General features: G+C 34.3%; 2 protein-coding genes across 2 annotated transcripts in view; one reads left to right on the top strand and one right to left on the bottom strand.

The window, feature by feature from the left end:
- The window catches only part of LOC136029652 (sodium/calcium exchanger 1-like), a 30,194-nt gene extending 17,575 nt beyond the window's left edge, over positions 1 to 12,619 (top strand). The window contains exons 4-6 of the mRNA XM_065708153.1: positions 2,312 to 2,470; positions 10,109 to 10,280; positions 11,767 to 12,619. Of these exons, the coding sequence (XP_065564225.1) occupies positions 2,312 to 2,470; positions 10,109 to 10,280; positions 11,767 to 11,971 (536 nt within the window). The 3' untranslated portion in view covers positions 11,972 to 12,619. The remainder of the gene's footprint in view (positions 1 to 2,311; positions 2,471 to 10,108; positions 10,281 to 11,766) is intronic.
- LOC136029082 (endoplasmic reticulum lectin 1-like) overlaps positions 1 to 14,453 on the bottom strand; it is a gene marked incomplete in the record, with an annotated part of 524,377 nt that overhangs the window by 313,155 nt on the left and 196,769 nt on the right.

The raw sequence follows: 14,453 nt of genomic DNA, 5'->3' as shown, positions 1-14,453 counted from the left end.
TAGGGGGATACCAAAGGGCATAGTCATAGTGTGGCATGATAGCGTGAATTGACTTGGTGTAACACGGAGGGTTGAGTTCAAGAAATATGAAGCATTGGATTTAAATCAAATTTTTGTCATGAAAATATCCGGAAAATGTCTTAAGAATAACGAGGGGTTGCTATAGGGTGCCAGAGGGCCAATAATAGTGTGGCACGGGGGAGTGAACTGACATGGTATATCACGTAGCGGGGAGGGTTGCAAAAACACGAACCAATGGATTTAATGTCTACTTTCTAACAAAAAATATCTGAAAAATTTCTTAGGAATGATGAAGGTTTGCCAGAGGGTGCCATAGGGACAGCAATAGTATGGCACAGTGTTGTGAATTGACATGGTTTATCACGTTGGGGATGACTCGCGAAAACTTGAACCATTGGATTTAATGCATGATCTTTATTAAAAAAATTTCTGGAAAATGTTTTAGGAATGATGAAGGGGTGCTAAAGGGGGCCAGAGGGCCCAGTCGAAAACTTGTTGGGTTGCGAAAACATGAAGCATTGGAATTCAATCATATCATGAAAATATCTGTAAAATGTCTTAGAATTGATTAGAGGCTGCCAGAGAGTGCCAGAAAGGCCAGTAATAGTGTGGAATGGTGGCGTGGATTAAGATAGTGAATCACAGAGGGATGACATGCAAAAAACATGAACCAATGGAATTAATGCATTAATTTAATAGTAAGATATCTGGAAAATTTCTTAGGAATTATGAGGGGTGCTAGAGGGGACCAAACGATCCAGTCATAGTGTGACACGGTGGCATGAATTAAGATGGTGTGTCACGTTTAGGATGGTTTCCAAAAACATGGGTCAATAGATTTAACGCATGATTATTAACAAAGAAATATCTACAAAATGTCTTAAGAATGCTAGTGTGTCAACAGGATGCCATGGGCTAGCCAAATATTGCCACGGTGGCGTGAATTGCTTGGACTAACATGTTTTCGAACTTAAGGTTTAGGTGGGAGGTGTAAAAAGAATTTTTTGGCTGGTGGGGGGAATTAAATCCAACACCAAGTCAAAAAAACGAGGCAGTTTCATTAAGAAATAACTCCCTCAGAAATAACTTTTAATAAGGTTGAAATTTTCTCTAATAAACTCCCCCCTCTGTAATTGATTGTTAGGGGTTGATCCAACCATATACTGTCAGGGTGGCGTGAATATGCATAGTTTTGGTTCAAAGAAAGGTGGCATTTTCATTAAGACCTCTCAGAAATAACCGAATGCAAAAACGTGTCTCTTTCTTGCAGGTATGTCTAGTAGAAGATTAGAAACGATGCATTTTCATTAAAACTTCGCAGAAATATCTCTTAATATGGCTTAAATTTATCTCTAATATCAGCCCTCTCCTCTGGTATGGTTCCCACCTTTCTTTAATTCATGGCTTTATTTGTTTATCTTTGTACAAAAGCATTAATTCTTTAGATTACTTGTTCCAGGATATAACACTAGTGAACATTCCCTATTACTTAAAAACTAAAGAAATCATGAAGTAAACGCCTTGAAGAAAAATGCCTTAAAAACATCTTGAAATGTCTTGAAAAACGTCTTGAAGAGAAGTTTCTTATAAAACGTCTTGAAATGTCTTGTAAAACACCTTGAATAAAATTGCATTAAAAATGTTTGAAATGTCTTGAAACATCTTGAAAAACGTTCAAAAGAAAAATGTCTTAAAAAACGTCTTGGAATGTCTTAAACCGTCTTGAAAAACATCCTGAAGAATAATGTCTTAATAAACGTCTTGGAATGTCTTGAAACATCTTGAAAAAAAATCTTGAAGAAAAATGTATTAATAAATATCCCCCGCTTGACTAGGGCTATAAAATGTCCTGTTACGTAACAATAAAAAACTATGATGTAATAACCAAACCCTATTACGTAGCAACTAAAGTAAACATTCCCTATTATGTAACTGACTTTTACGTCTCAAAGAAAACATTCACTATTACGTAACATGCACCCACGTCTCGAAAAAAAATTCCCTATTACATCACAACCAAAAGTAAACTAACCCTATTGTGTAACAAGCAAACCCTATGACGAAGGTGTACTATACCCTTACAGGTGTGCTATAGTATTGTGCAGGTGTGCGTAGTGGCGTCTTGAGGGATTAGTAGCTACGTTGTACCCCCTATGTGTGTATTTGAAAGTAGAGGGGCATACTACTATGGGGCTAATCTAAGCTAGCACCAGTGACCACCTCTTTCGAAGGAAATGGACTTTGGTTATTAAATGGATATATATCAATTTTAGTAAGAAAACTGTTTCAGATCGTTTTGGTGGATGGCTGTGTTTCTGCGTAGCAATAATTTGGATTGGCATACTAACAGCAGTTATAGGCGATGTAGCATCTGCATTCGGCTGTTCTGTCGGTTTAAAAGACTCTATAACAGCTATTGCATTCGTTGCTCTTGGAACTTCAGTTCCAGGTCAGTACAGAGGACACAAAAGGCCCTTGAAACCATTATTTCTTTTTAAATATTATTCTTTCTCAATTTGGTACCGTTACGCAAAAAAAAACATGATTAAAGACAAATCTTTTTCAGCGAATAAAATATGAACATAAAAATGAATTCGTTTAAAAGCCAAGCTCGAAATGTAACAAAAATACCACCTATATAGCTATTTGCGAATATATAACTATTTAAGACTAATTGCGAATGACGCAATGAAAATACACAACGACGAATTATTATATTTTCTGGTTTCTCTCATCGTTTGCAAACTAAACCGTTATTTATCATTTTTCATTTTTATTCGTGTTCAATTGTATGGTTTCAAAATAATAGCTACAAGAAGAAGGACTTAGCTCCTGCATATCTGTTTTTGGTACAAGATATATAGAAATTACTTTGACTAACTTGCCAAACAGTGAATTGTGAACAATACGGCCAATAAAAAGTTCTGACAGCCAAACCTGTTTATTAATTCAGTTAACTTTTATTGTAATAATAACAATAATAATAATTATGAACAATTCGGCCAATAAAAAGTTCTGAGAGCCAAAGCTGTTTATTAATTCAGTTAACTTTTATAAAAATAATAATAATAATAATTATTATGAACAATACGGCCAATAAAAAGTTCTTAGAGCCAAAGCTGTTTATTAATTCAGCTAACTTTTATAATAATAATAATAATAATGATAATGAATTATACGGCCAATAAAAAGTTCTGAAAGCCAAAGCTGTTTATTAGTTCAGTTAACTTTTATTATAATTAAATTTAAAAAAACAAGTTTTTTTAACTGAAAGTAAGGAGTGACATTAAAACTTAAAACGAACAGAAATTACTCCGTGGATGAAAGGGGCTATTCCCTCTTCAACGCTCCGCTCTTTACGCTAAAGTTTGACTTTTTCTCCCAATTTTACTTTATAAAACAATAAACAACTCTCCGCACATGAATAATTAAAACGAAATTTGCGTATTAATTAATTTTGTTTTGCTAAATGGCTTTCTCTTAGTTTTGATCGGACGATTTTGAGAAAAAGGTGTGGGGGAGGAGGCCTAGTTGCCCTTCAATTTTTCGGTTACTTAAAAAGGCAACTAGAACTTTTAATTTTTAACGAACATTTTTATTAGTAAAAAATAGACTTGCCTTACGAAATAACTTACGTGACGAACTTCTATATTCGTATATTTTTATTATGTATATGAGTGGGTTTGCCCCCTCGTTAATACCTCGCTCTTTACACTAAAGCTTTAATTTTGTCCCAATTCCTTAAGAATGACCCCTGAATCACAAAGGCCATAGAATAAATACTTAAAATTACTAAAAAATACTTTAGCGTAATGAGGAGGTATTTAGGAGGAGATGAACCCCTTCTGTGCGTAATAGTCTCTGTTCGTTTTAAGTTTTAATGCTGCTCCTTACTTTCAGTTGAATTTTTTTTTCATTATTATTTTTTCATTGTTTTTTTTTTATAATACTTGAAGGTCCTGCGCCCCATTCTTAGAATTTCTCTTCCCCCATGACAAATTCTTCCAAGGGAAGATCCTCCCAATTAGCCCCCTCCCCACAACCCCCCAACCAAAAAGTCCCCCTGAAAAGGTCTGTACACTTCCCAATAACCATTACTGTATGTAAACACTGGTCAAAGTTTGTAACTTTCAGCCCTTCCCCCGGGGACTGTGGGGGAGTATGCCAGCCCCAAAGACATAGTTATAATGCTTTTGGAATATGCTGAACAAAACGGTTATCTCAAAATTATGATCCGTTGACTTCGGGAAAAAATTATCGTGGGAGGAGGCCTAGGTGCCCTCCAGTTTTTTTGGTCACTTAAAAAGGACACTAGAACTTTTAATTTCCATTATAATGAGCCCTCTCGCGACATTATAAGACCACTTGGTCGATACGATCACCCCTGGGAAAAAAAACAACCAACAAACAAACAAATAAACACGCACCCGTAAAAGTTCCACATTTTGTAGATAGGAGCTTGAAACTTCTACAGTAGGGTTCCCCGATACGCTGAATGTTTCCCCCTATTTTCTAAAATAAGGTAAATTTTCTCAGGCTGGTAACTTTTGATGAGTACGACTAAATTTGATGAAACTTACATATTTAAAATCAACATGAAAATTTAATTCGTTTGATGTATCTATTAGTATCAAAATTCCGTTTTTTACAGTTTTGTTTACTATTGAGCCGGGTCGCTCCTTACTACAGTTTGTTACCACGAACGGTTTGATAGTAGTAATAATTATTATGAACAATACGGCCAATAAAAAGTTCTGAGAGCCAAAGCTGTTTAATAATTCAGTTAACTTTTATAATAATAACAATAATAAAGCACCTGAAACGCAACTTTGTTGCTCACTATGCCAGCAATGGCTAAGGAAGCGCTTTATCTATCTTTTATAATTTTACACCTTATTTCAAATGCGGGCACACCGATTTACGGATATAGTTTAATGCTTAATAAAGAGTTTATTAATTAAGAAAATAAGGTAAACACCACTATCAACATTGAAAATTTACCAGTAACCACCCAAATAAATATTAAATATCAGCCTAGATATATGTAAATGTGACCATGTAACAAAACCCAAGTGTTTTTTATTGCCCAATCAGTCATAGCTGTACACAAGCAACTCCTCCCCCCAAAAAAAGAAGGCCCAGAAACTATATTTTAGGAATACATCGAGAAACGCATACTTCGATATATATATATAAGGACACTTGCTCCTCATAGTGCAAATATTTGGGCTCCAATATCCTTTCACCTAGAAAAAGTCTCTAGCGCTGGCATTTCCCCCTTCCCATGACGATACACCATTCTAGAAAATCAAAAGCTACCAATACCGTTTCATTGTTAAGTTTTCAGTCAGTGATATATATTAAGTTGTTATTGATCGGACAATCCGAAGCCGGAGGTTGCTGGATTGACGAAAAATATTTATATGCACTTTATTTATTTATTATTTTGTTTGTTATGACAAACTATATTTTGATTAATAAAATCATTTATAGATGTAAGAAAACAAAACTAAAAAGAGTTCCGTCGATATTGGCGGAAAGCTTTTAATTCGTTTTGAGGAAAAACGAATTCTGATTTTCGGGAAAATACTGGGAAGTACTAAGATTTTTGGGAATTCGAGAACTAGTTTTTTTCAGCGACAACCTTAACATTTCGGAGGGACTTCAGTACTGTAGCTAGCCAACACTTACCAGACTTATGAAAACACATGAGTCTTGCCGTGCCGGAGGCCCCGCAATTGTCAACAAACCAACACCATCGTTGTCATCTGCGCCTTAATCATAGACAAATATGTCAGAACCCCACTTAAGGTTAGCTTGACACTATCTTCAACAACAAAAAATAACAATCTTCAACATCTTATTTTGCGTAACGGTACAGTGTTCACATATCCCACCTTGCGTACTGATTTTATTCTATACTTTTTGCGTAAATCTCGTTCTTTCGCATCTATTCTTTTCATTCATTTCAAGGAATTTCAAGAACTTTTTAAAATATCCTGACTTATCCTGTTTTGAGCAAAAGTAACATAACACTCTTAGCCTATAAAGAAAAGAAAAGGGCACCAATAGGGAATAATCTTACGCTTACTTTGACTGAATATCTATTAAAACTGATTGTATCGTACAAACGTACACACTTTCTGTCTTATGTTGTTATTTACTATTGTAATATAATTCTATCTTGGATTTATGCATGTAGTAATTTGATAAGCACGCTTTAGACAAATCAAAGGAACTAACAAACATGGCGTAGCTATAGCTTATGTACTGAAGCATGGAGGTAGGTAGTCTATGTTTCTTTTTTTCTTAAGCTGTTGAAAATTGCAAAAGTAAAGTAAGCTTCATCTGCTTTACAAAGTTTTCTTGTCCTTAAATAAGCCCAGCAAAATTTAAAAAAAAATCCAAAATTGGCATTTTTTTTGTCTAAGTCCTAATGATGTCAGTCTGAGTCTTAAACACAAATTGTCGATCATCCAGTAGGCTGCTAGTAGTTCTGGTAAAAAAAAAAAAAAGAATAAATAGTGTTACCGTGAAGAAATATAATTTCTGCACTTCGAGGTGGATAGCTAGTCCACTGCTTAGTTTTGAAAATAGCATTTGTGAATTTTTTAAAATATGATGCCATTTTCAACAAGTGGAATGATCCCCCCCCCCATAAAAAAAACAAAAAACATAACTTGTTATTTTCTACGTTGCTTTCAAATGGCTATAAAAGATGAACCAGGTCAGGCCTCCTTTAGTTCCTGATTTGTGCAAAACATGGTTGTGTGGCTGGAGATTGGAGTGTTGCGATGAGTTATTATTAGTCGTAGTGGTAGTATTTCGTCCGTGGGTAAAAGCACAAATACAGATTGTAATTTTGATTTAATGCCAATCGAGGTTTGAAAAAGTATGCTTACAAACATTGCTTTTTATTTTTGAAAAGCTCTTAAAAAGAATAAATCGCAGCATCGTTAGTCCAAACACAGCTAAGTACTTTCAAAAATTTGGATCTCACCACTCCATTATTAAATACCCCTTACGCAGAACGCAACTCAGAATAAGTGGCTGGAAATCTTTTGACAGTTCTTTTTGAAACACTCAATTTTTTCTGATTATTTGTTATTATGGAGCTGGATTATAATAACAGAAGCCATCTCTTAGCTAATATTGATATTAATTCAGAGATGGCTTTGCTTAATCAATGTTTGTAAATTCAATATTTTTTTCTACTTTTCATCACTATGGGCCATAATTTGCACCGAACTAGGTTGCAGCTATCACTACATCCATAACATTTAGTATCTCTTGGCCAACAAGTATTTTTATCCTTTTTTGGTAATAATCACTATTTTACGCATCATGATTCTCGTTTAACCTTTTTGTGTCATTGAATGATAACATTTATTTATCAATCACCTTTCTAAACAATTAAACAGAAAATCATTGTAAAAAAGAAATCCGAATCAATAAGTCCTTTCATTCTCAAGACATTATGGAATTGTTTTTTTCAAGGCCGTATTCAAGGGAGGAGTTGGGAGGATCGATCCCCCACCTAAATAATTTTTTTCCATCGTTAAAACGAAATAAGAATGTAAAAAACGTATTTTCGATTTGTTTTTTAAATCCCTTCGCCCGAGCAAAAATCCTGGATATGGCCCTGTTTATATCCCATTCCGATTGGCGTTGTGTTTGAGCATTTGTTATGAAACACTGAGGGCAAAAATTCAAACATTATCATAAAAAAGGGAGGGTGGCTGGAATCAACATAAAATAGACTACATGAATGTTTAGGGACCAGAAGTAGGTCAAACGCAAGTGTGATCACAGAGAATGGGAGGCGGCATAAATGCCATTACATTAGCTCTTGGAATTTTCACTCGATGACTTTTCGGCCGTGTTTGGGCCAAAATAGTTCTTTTATTGAACAGAAAGTTAAAATTATCACTTTTCTGTGGTGTTCCAGTTTTTGGTACTTAAAAAATGCTAGATATTTAAACGGTCGGGCAAAGTTCTGTTTATCTTAAGTTCTCTTGAATATGAGTGTGACTACCAGTCCCTCCTTCAACCCCCGTTTTCAGATTCAAGTTTAATATTCACATAACAATGCATTGAGAGTGATAATGTTCTCTTGAAGAACTTGACCCTTCAAATATTTATCAGAAGTAGGGGGCTAAAATATCAAAATGTTCTTTAGGTTCACCCTTTTTTCAGTCTAGCCGAGTGGATTGGTGCGCTTGAATTAGGCTCCTTTGTCTGAGAGGGCGAAAGTTCGAATCCTAGTGTACCCAATTATTTGGTTTGGGACGGGGTCAGTGGCGTGACTCTGTAAGCTCAGTCAGAGGCGACCCAACTCTAAATGGGTACCTGAAGAAAGCTGAGGAAGGTGAACAGGAAGGGTATGCGAAAGCACAGGATGGTTGGCCCCCAGCCCCTATTGCACTTCCTGGCTGAAAGACCAAGAAATTGAGATCAGCACCGCCGGTAGGGACTGTAAAGTCCAATGCCGTATTCTTTACCTTTTTGTTCAGTCTTGAAGGGGAGCTCTTTGAGCAAATATTTTTTTTTTACAGGGACCTCTCTCCTGACATTTTACCTAAAAAAAAAAAAAACAAGCAAGCAAAATTAAGTAAAAAAATTAAACACACAAACACGGATCCTCGACCATCCTTATTGAAAAAATATGCATTTCTGAGTCTTATAGATAAGGGCTTGAAGCCCCTGCAAAAGGGTTCTCTAATATAATGAAGATGATGGTGTAATTCTCATTAAGATAAATCTACCCAAATCTTTTCCTCCTATCTTGAAAATTAGACAAACTTTCGCAAAGCATAACTTTTAACGGGTGACCTGAAACTTGATAAAATTTACGGGTTGGAATTATTACAAACAGCTGATCCTTTTAATGTATAAATTGCTATCAAACCGTCTTTTTTATTTTTTCGAACTTGTGACCCTCCTCCCCAAATACTCCTTTTCAAATAACCATATGTACATTCTTATTCAAATGATACCCTTTTGCAAGAACAAGAAATTGACCAAAGTAAAAAGAAAGCTTAATTTGTCTGAAGGCCAAGTAAGGCATTGGCTTGCAAATTAGAAACCTTCATTTGTAACAATCCAATTTTCAACATTTCACCATGACAACAGAAGCCCTACTAAGTATAAAAATCTCGTTATGCATTTCATGGCAACACATTTAAGAAACCACAATCGCCAATCGTCCTAAGAACTTGACATTAAAATACCTTGTAGTTTGACATGCACATACAAGTCCTACAGCATATAAGTACATTTTTTCTTATAAGGGTAATATTTGCGATTATCATTTAAGTCCATCTCAGGGAAATTTGTTTGTCAGATTGTTTGTTTCAGTTTTTTGCAGACAAAAGATGAACTTACATAGCTACAAAATACCAATATAACCGCAAAATCGCACCCACAACCGCAACCACTAGCTCCACTACCAACAAAACGACTATCACGCGCAGAATTAGCAGTTCTGCCCACAACCCATAGTTTCTGTCGACTCCAGCTACAATAATATTTCCATTTTCACTCCCTTAATCTCCGAACTATCAACACCTTCATTTCTAGCCTCATAACTTAAATGACTATTTTGACTGTAACATCATCATCTGCCTCATTACCATATACTGTGTAAACTACGTCGAATAGAGCCTAGGAAAACAAATGGAATAAGTGGAACACACTTAAAAAATTACATGTGGTAATACTTGATCAGATTTATCGATTAGTTAAACGTTCTTTATCTCAATCAAATTTAAATGAAACCGTAAGTACCCATTCTTATACATTCCGGGATAATTTCTAAAGTTCCATACGTTATCCATTTTCTAAACCATTTCCTCTACATTTACCTACACTAAAAAATTCCCACAGATATCAAGAACTTTAGCATTCTAGAAAAATAGTAGTATGATATAATTAGCCCAAATGGAACACAGATAATTTGCTTAGAAAATTGCTAAAAATTTGATTGAATTTAATCCAATTCAATAAACTTTTTCTTTGTCTGTCATCTGTAGTTACAAACATAATCCCGTTAAAAAAAATTAGTAAAAGTTATATGTTTCGTTTACAGATACTTTTGCAAGTAAGGTAGCTGCTGTACAAGACAAGTACGCCGATGCTTCAATTGGCAATGTTACTGGAAGTAATGCCGTAAATGTCTTCCTTGGGATTGGTATTGCTTGGTCTATAGCAGCAGTAAAACATGTTATCAATGGTAGAGCATTCATTGTCCCACCTGGAAAGTAAGTAGTAAAATCTAAAAGTTAGGCCTAATCTCTAGCGCATGATCGAGAGACTGAAATACTTTCCGTTGATTGTTGTTTTTGGGCTACGGCATCTCAATCTAAAAGATCTATTAATATATTAAACAAGAAAAGAAAAGAAATTATAGCAAGCATGCAGCAGTTTAGTTTATTTCAGAGATTGTAATATTATGCTCATTACCGTATTATGAGCGTGTTCCAGATGTAACAGAAAGTTAATAATATGTTTGTTATATAATATGTCGACAAGAAGTTATGTTTATGTAATGTCAATAATTTAAAAATGAATTTTTCTTTTTTGTTTTGTGTTGCCATAACCTTAGGGCTTTTAGTGCAATAAAACTTATTTACTTACTTACTATTCAATTGTTCCAGGTGAGAGCGAGTTATGGAAGGATCGAAAATTAAATTCGCATTAAATTTTGCATTTCTTTTTTTTTGTGAATACAGTTGACTGGCCGTATTTAGTGAATTAACTTCTACACATTCATCGTCAAACTAGGAAATATAGAGACAGATGATAGAATTTTAAGAAAGTAATGGGTACTAATGAATGAACAGTCATATTTTTCAAATTTTAATCATCACTCATTAAAATTTTTCATATTTTAGTAATCATTATAATACGTCTTATAGAATTAGTTAATAAACCGTTTCTGCCTCGCTATTATTTTGTATTAAATTTGAAGTAAATACGTATTAGAATAAAGTTTCCACCAGATCGTACTCCATAACAAACACGAGGTCCAACCGTTCACTTTTTTAACGCTTTTTTATTGAACTTAAACAAATAAATGTGAATATACGGTCGTTTCAGTAAAGAGATATTCATTTCGTCTATTTTAGCAAAATAAAATTGACTATGGCTTTTATTTCAAAGCTTGTAAAATCAACTCATCGAGTTATTTAATACCGGAAATCTCCATTGAAATGAAAGTTCATATTTTGGTCCAATTGCTAGAAAATAAGAACTGATGAAACACAACTGTGTGGATACAATTTGCAAGGACCTGAAGAGAGTAGACATTCAATGGGGGATGGTAAGGACGAAGGCTTTGAATAGTTAGTTGTGTGTTGAGTTGACTGGCTTTATTTGTTGGTGTGCTGAGTCCTTCGGTGTTGACTTGCCATTGTCGAGTTGTAGGGGTGCAGAACAGCTCTGTTTTAAATTATAGGTCTTGAGTTGTGCTCTGTCATATCCTACGTTAAAATTGTATGGGTTGAGTTGTCAGTATGCCAAATTGTGTGACTACAATTACGTGGTTTGGATTGCTTAGAGATTTGCTTTGGAAAGCTTAAGCTAGGTTAGCCTATTTGCAGTTCCTTAGTTCTCAAGTATTTTCATCTGGTTTTTGATCATAAAAAAACAAACAAATAGAAAGTAAAACAAACCAGCAAGCAAGTGTAGTAAAACTGTAAAAAATGTAAACAGGTATATTTGTTTATATTTATTGTGTTTTTTCAGCTTGGCTTTCAGTGTCACACTTTTCTGCAGTACAGCCTTATGTGCGATTGCTGTGATGCTTTTAAGACGAACGAAAAGGATTGGAGGCGAGCTTGGTGGACCACGGGGGGCTAAAATTGCCACAAGTTGTTTATTTGTTTTCTTTTGGCTATTTTATGTATTCATGTCTTCACTAGAAGCGTATGGTGTAATTCAAGGATTTTAAATAGGAAAAAATGCGGGTGTTAGTTGGACTATCAAATCGAAAAAATTGTGAATAGAGATTTGGCAGCTAATGCAAGCTGAGTTTGGACATGTAATGAAAACTGCCTACCTCACCCGTGAACTTTTTAACCGAATAGTAGATTATCCTTCAAACCAACAATGGCCCACATTCCCCTTGTTCTGATCTGGTGAAAATAAGGAACGCATATAATATCCACATTAAAAGTCTAGCAGGCAGCTATGTGAACAGTGATTTTGAGACAGGTTAAGCATGCAAATTTGTTTATTCCAGTTATTTAAAGGACTCGGTTTTGCCGTTGTGTGAGTGTGTGTGTTTACTTCTAATGTATTTGGGGAGCTCAAGATGGCCACTTATAACAGAGCGTCTATACTCGAAAATATTCAATATAATGATATTCGAATCCCATTAAGTGCTTCAGTATTTCTATGATAACTATGGAGGTAAAACAAGGCGCGGAAACACTCGTAGTGAAGGAGTTGCATAATTTGATTTTGATATTTCTTTTCTAGTTGTTAAAGAGCGGTTGAAGAATCTAGGGTACTTATTGGTTATATAATAGACACTCGGGAAGTGAAGTTCGATTAATGCTAATGAAATCAAACAAAATATTATGAATATATAATAGTTTAGAAACAAGTTTGGGCTATATATTTGCACATTAGGGTAGGGGTGGGGTAAAGCGTAGCATATATTAAATACGTAAACTAACCATTGCTGTATTTAATATTTGCTATGCTTTACCCCCCCCCCCTAATATGCAAATATATAGCCCAAATTTGTTTGCATAAACCAAACCAAACCAAAATACAAACTAAACACTTAAATAGAATATAGCTACAATTTATTTTGCAACCAAACCAAACCTAATTGTGTCATATAAAGAAGTTGCTTGACCAGTTTATTGTGTCATGCTTACATCATTCGCGATCGAAATTGTATAGTGTCTATTATATAACCGATAAGTACCGAATCTAGGACAATTTAAACTGTTTAATTTTTTTTTTTTTTTTTTTTACCCCAAAACTTGAATTCGGTCCTTTATGGCTTGTGAAATATTTGACTCGAAGTTTATTTGTCAATTACACTTTAAAGCCTCATTATATTTTATTCTGAGGTGGCCTTAGGAGGGGGGGGGGAACACTTGCCCCAGGCACAGAAATTTTAGGGGTACAAAATTTCAAATAAGTAATCTAACATTTATAATCATTTTATAATTTTTGTATTTTTTTTACATCAAGTTGGTAAAGCAAATTAAATCCGAAATTTTCATTTTTCCCATATAACGTAAGAAAATTCAGATTTATATAAATGAAAAATTGTGTTAATATATTGATATTTTCTTAATAAATAAAAATTCTGTTGAAATTTGGCACATATATTTTTGGGAGACACGGAGGAGGAGGGAATCAGTATTTTTCCCCAGGCGCAAGAGGGGCCAGAACCGCCACTGAATTTGTTTTGTTGTACTAGCAACTAAAGTCAGTATTCAATTTTTAATATTTTCTCAAGCATTCAGCATTCCCTAAAATTAGAAATTAAAAATATATATATAGTTTTCGCCATGGATATGCTGATATGCCCTCAATTTAATGGACATTTTTAATTTCTTGTAACTATTGCATGATCGTTTGAGATGAATCTTTCATTAAATGTTATTCTATACAAGATTCTAGATATTCTAGACGAGAAAAAAAAATGACAAAGACTTTAACATAAAAAAAGCTTAAAACATCAATTCAATAGGCTTTAAATTGGCTTTCAAGAGGGAGGAAAAGAGGGAGTGTGTACAAAACATAGTCAACGCCTATACTGGCAATAAAAGGTGGGAAATTGTCGAGTCCTTTTATTAATTTTGTCGGTAATGGAGCACAAGTTTTTTAATATCTGGAGGTAAAGAGCGATTGGGAGACAACTTTAGGATACTGACTTTTTTATTCATCAATGGAATATATTATTTATGCAATAATAAACTAGTCATATACATAATGACGGAAAAATTTGAACATGAACATAAGAGAAACAAAACTTCTAATCTATGCTCTAAGCAGCTCCTAATTAAGAGCGCTGATAATGAGTATACTTATTTTTTACAGAAAATTTGCCTTTTTGACACATTAATACGAAGTGTGATATTTAAGTCTAACCATGCCAAAAAACCTCTGATTTTACGCGTTTTCAGCCATTTTAAAATGAATGATACCCACCTCCCCCTCTATCCTTCTAGCCTCGATTCTTATTTCTTCTTTGTTTTTCATTTTATTTCTTCATAAAATGCCGTTATAAAAAGAAAGAAAATGGGAAAAACATTGTAACAGATCTTATTTAATAAAAAAAATAATAATTTGAGGCAAAGATTTAACACCGATCTACTTACTTAATAGCAACAAAGCCTCTATGGCACTTAATAAAATTAATTTCGGCCTTAGAAAGCAATTGAGTTGTTTTATGATTTTTTTTTTAC

The sequence above is a fragment of the Artemia franciscana genome, chromosome 7 (genome assembly GCF_032884065.1).
Source record: "Artemia franciscana chromosome 7, ASM3288406v1, whole genome shotgun sequence".
In the NCBI taxonomy this organism is placed as follows: domain Eukaryota; kingdom Metazoa; phylum Arthropoda; class Branchiopoda; order Anostraca; family Artemiidae; genus Artemia; species Artemia franciscana.
This window is presented reverse-complemented; position numbering and strand designations above follow the sequence as displayed.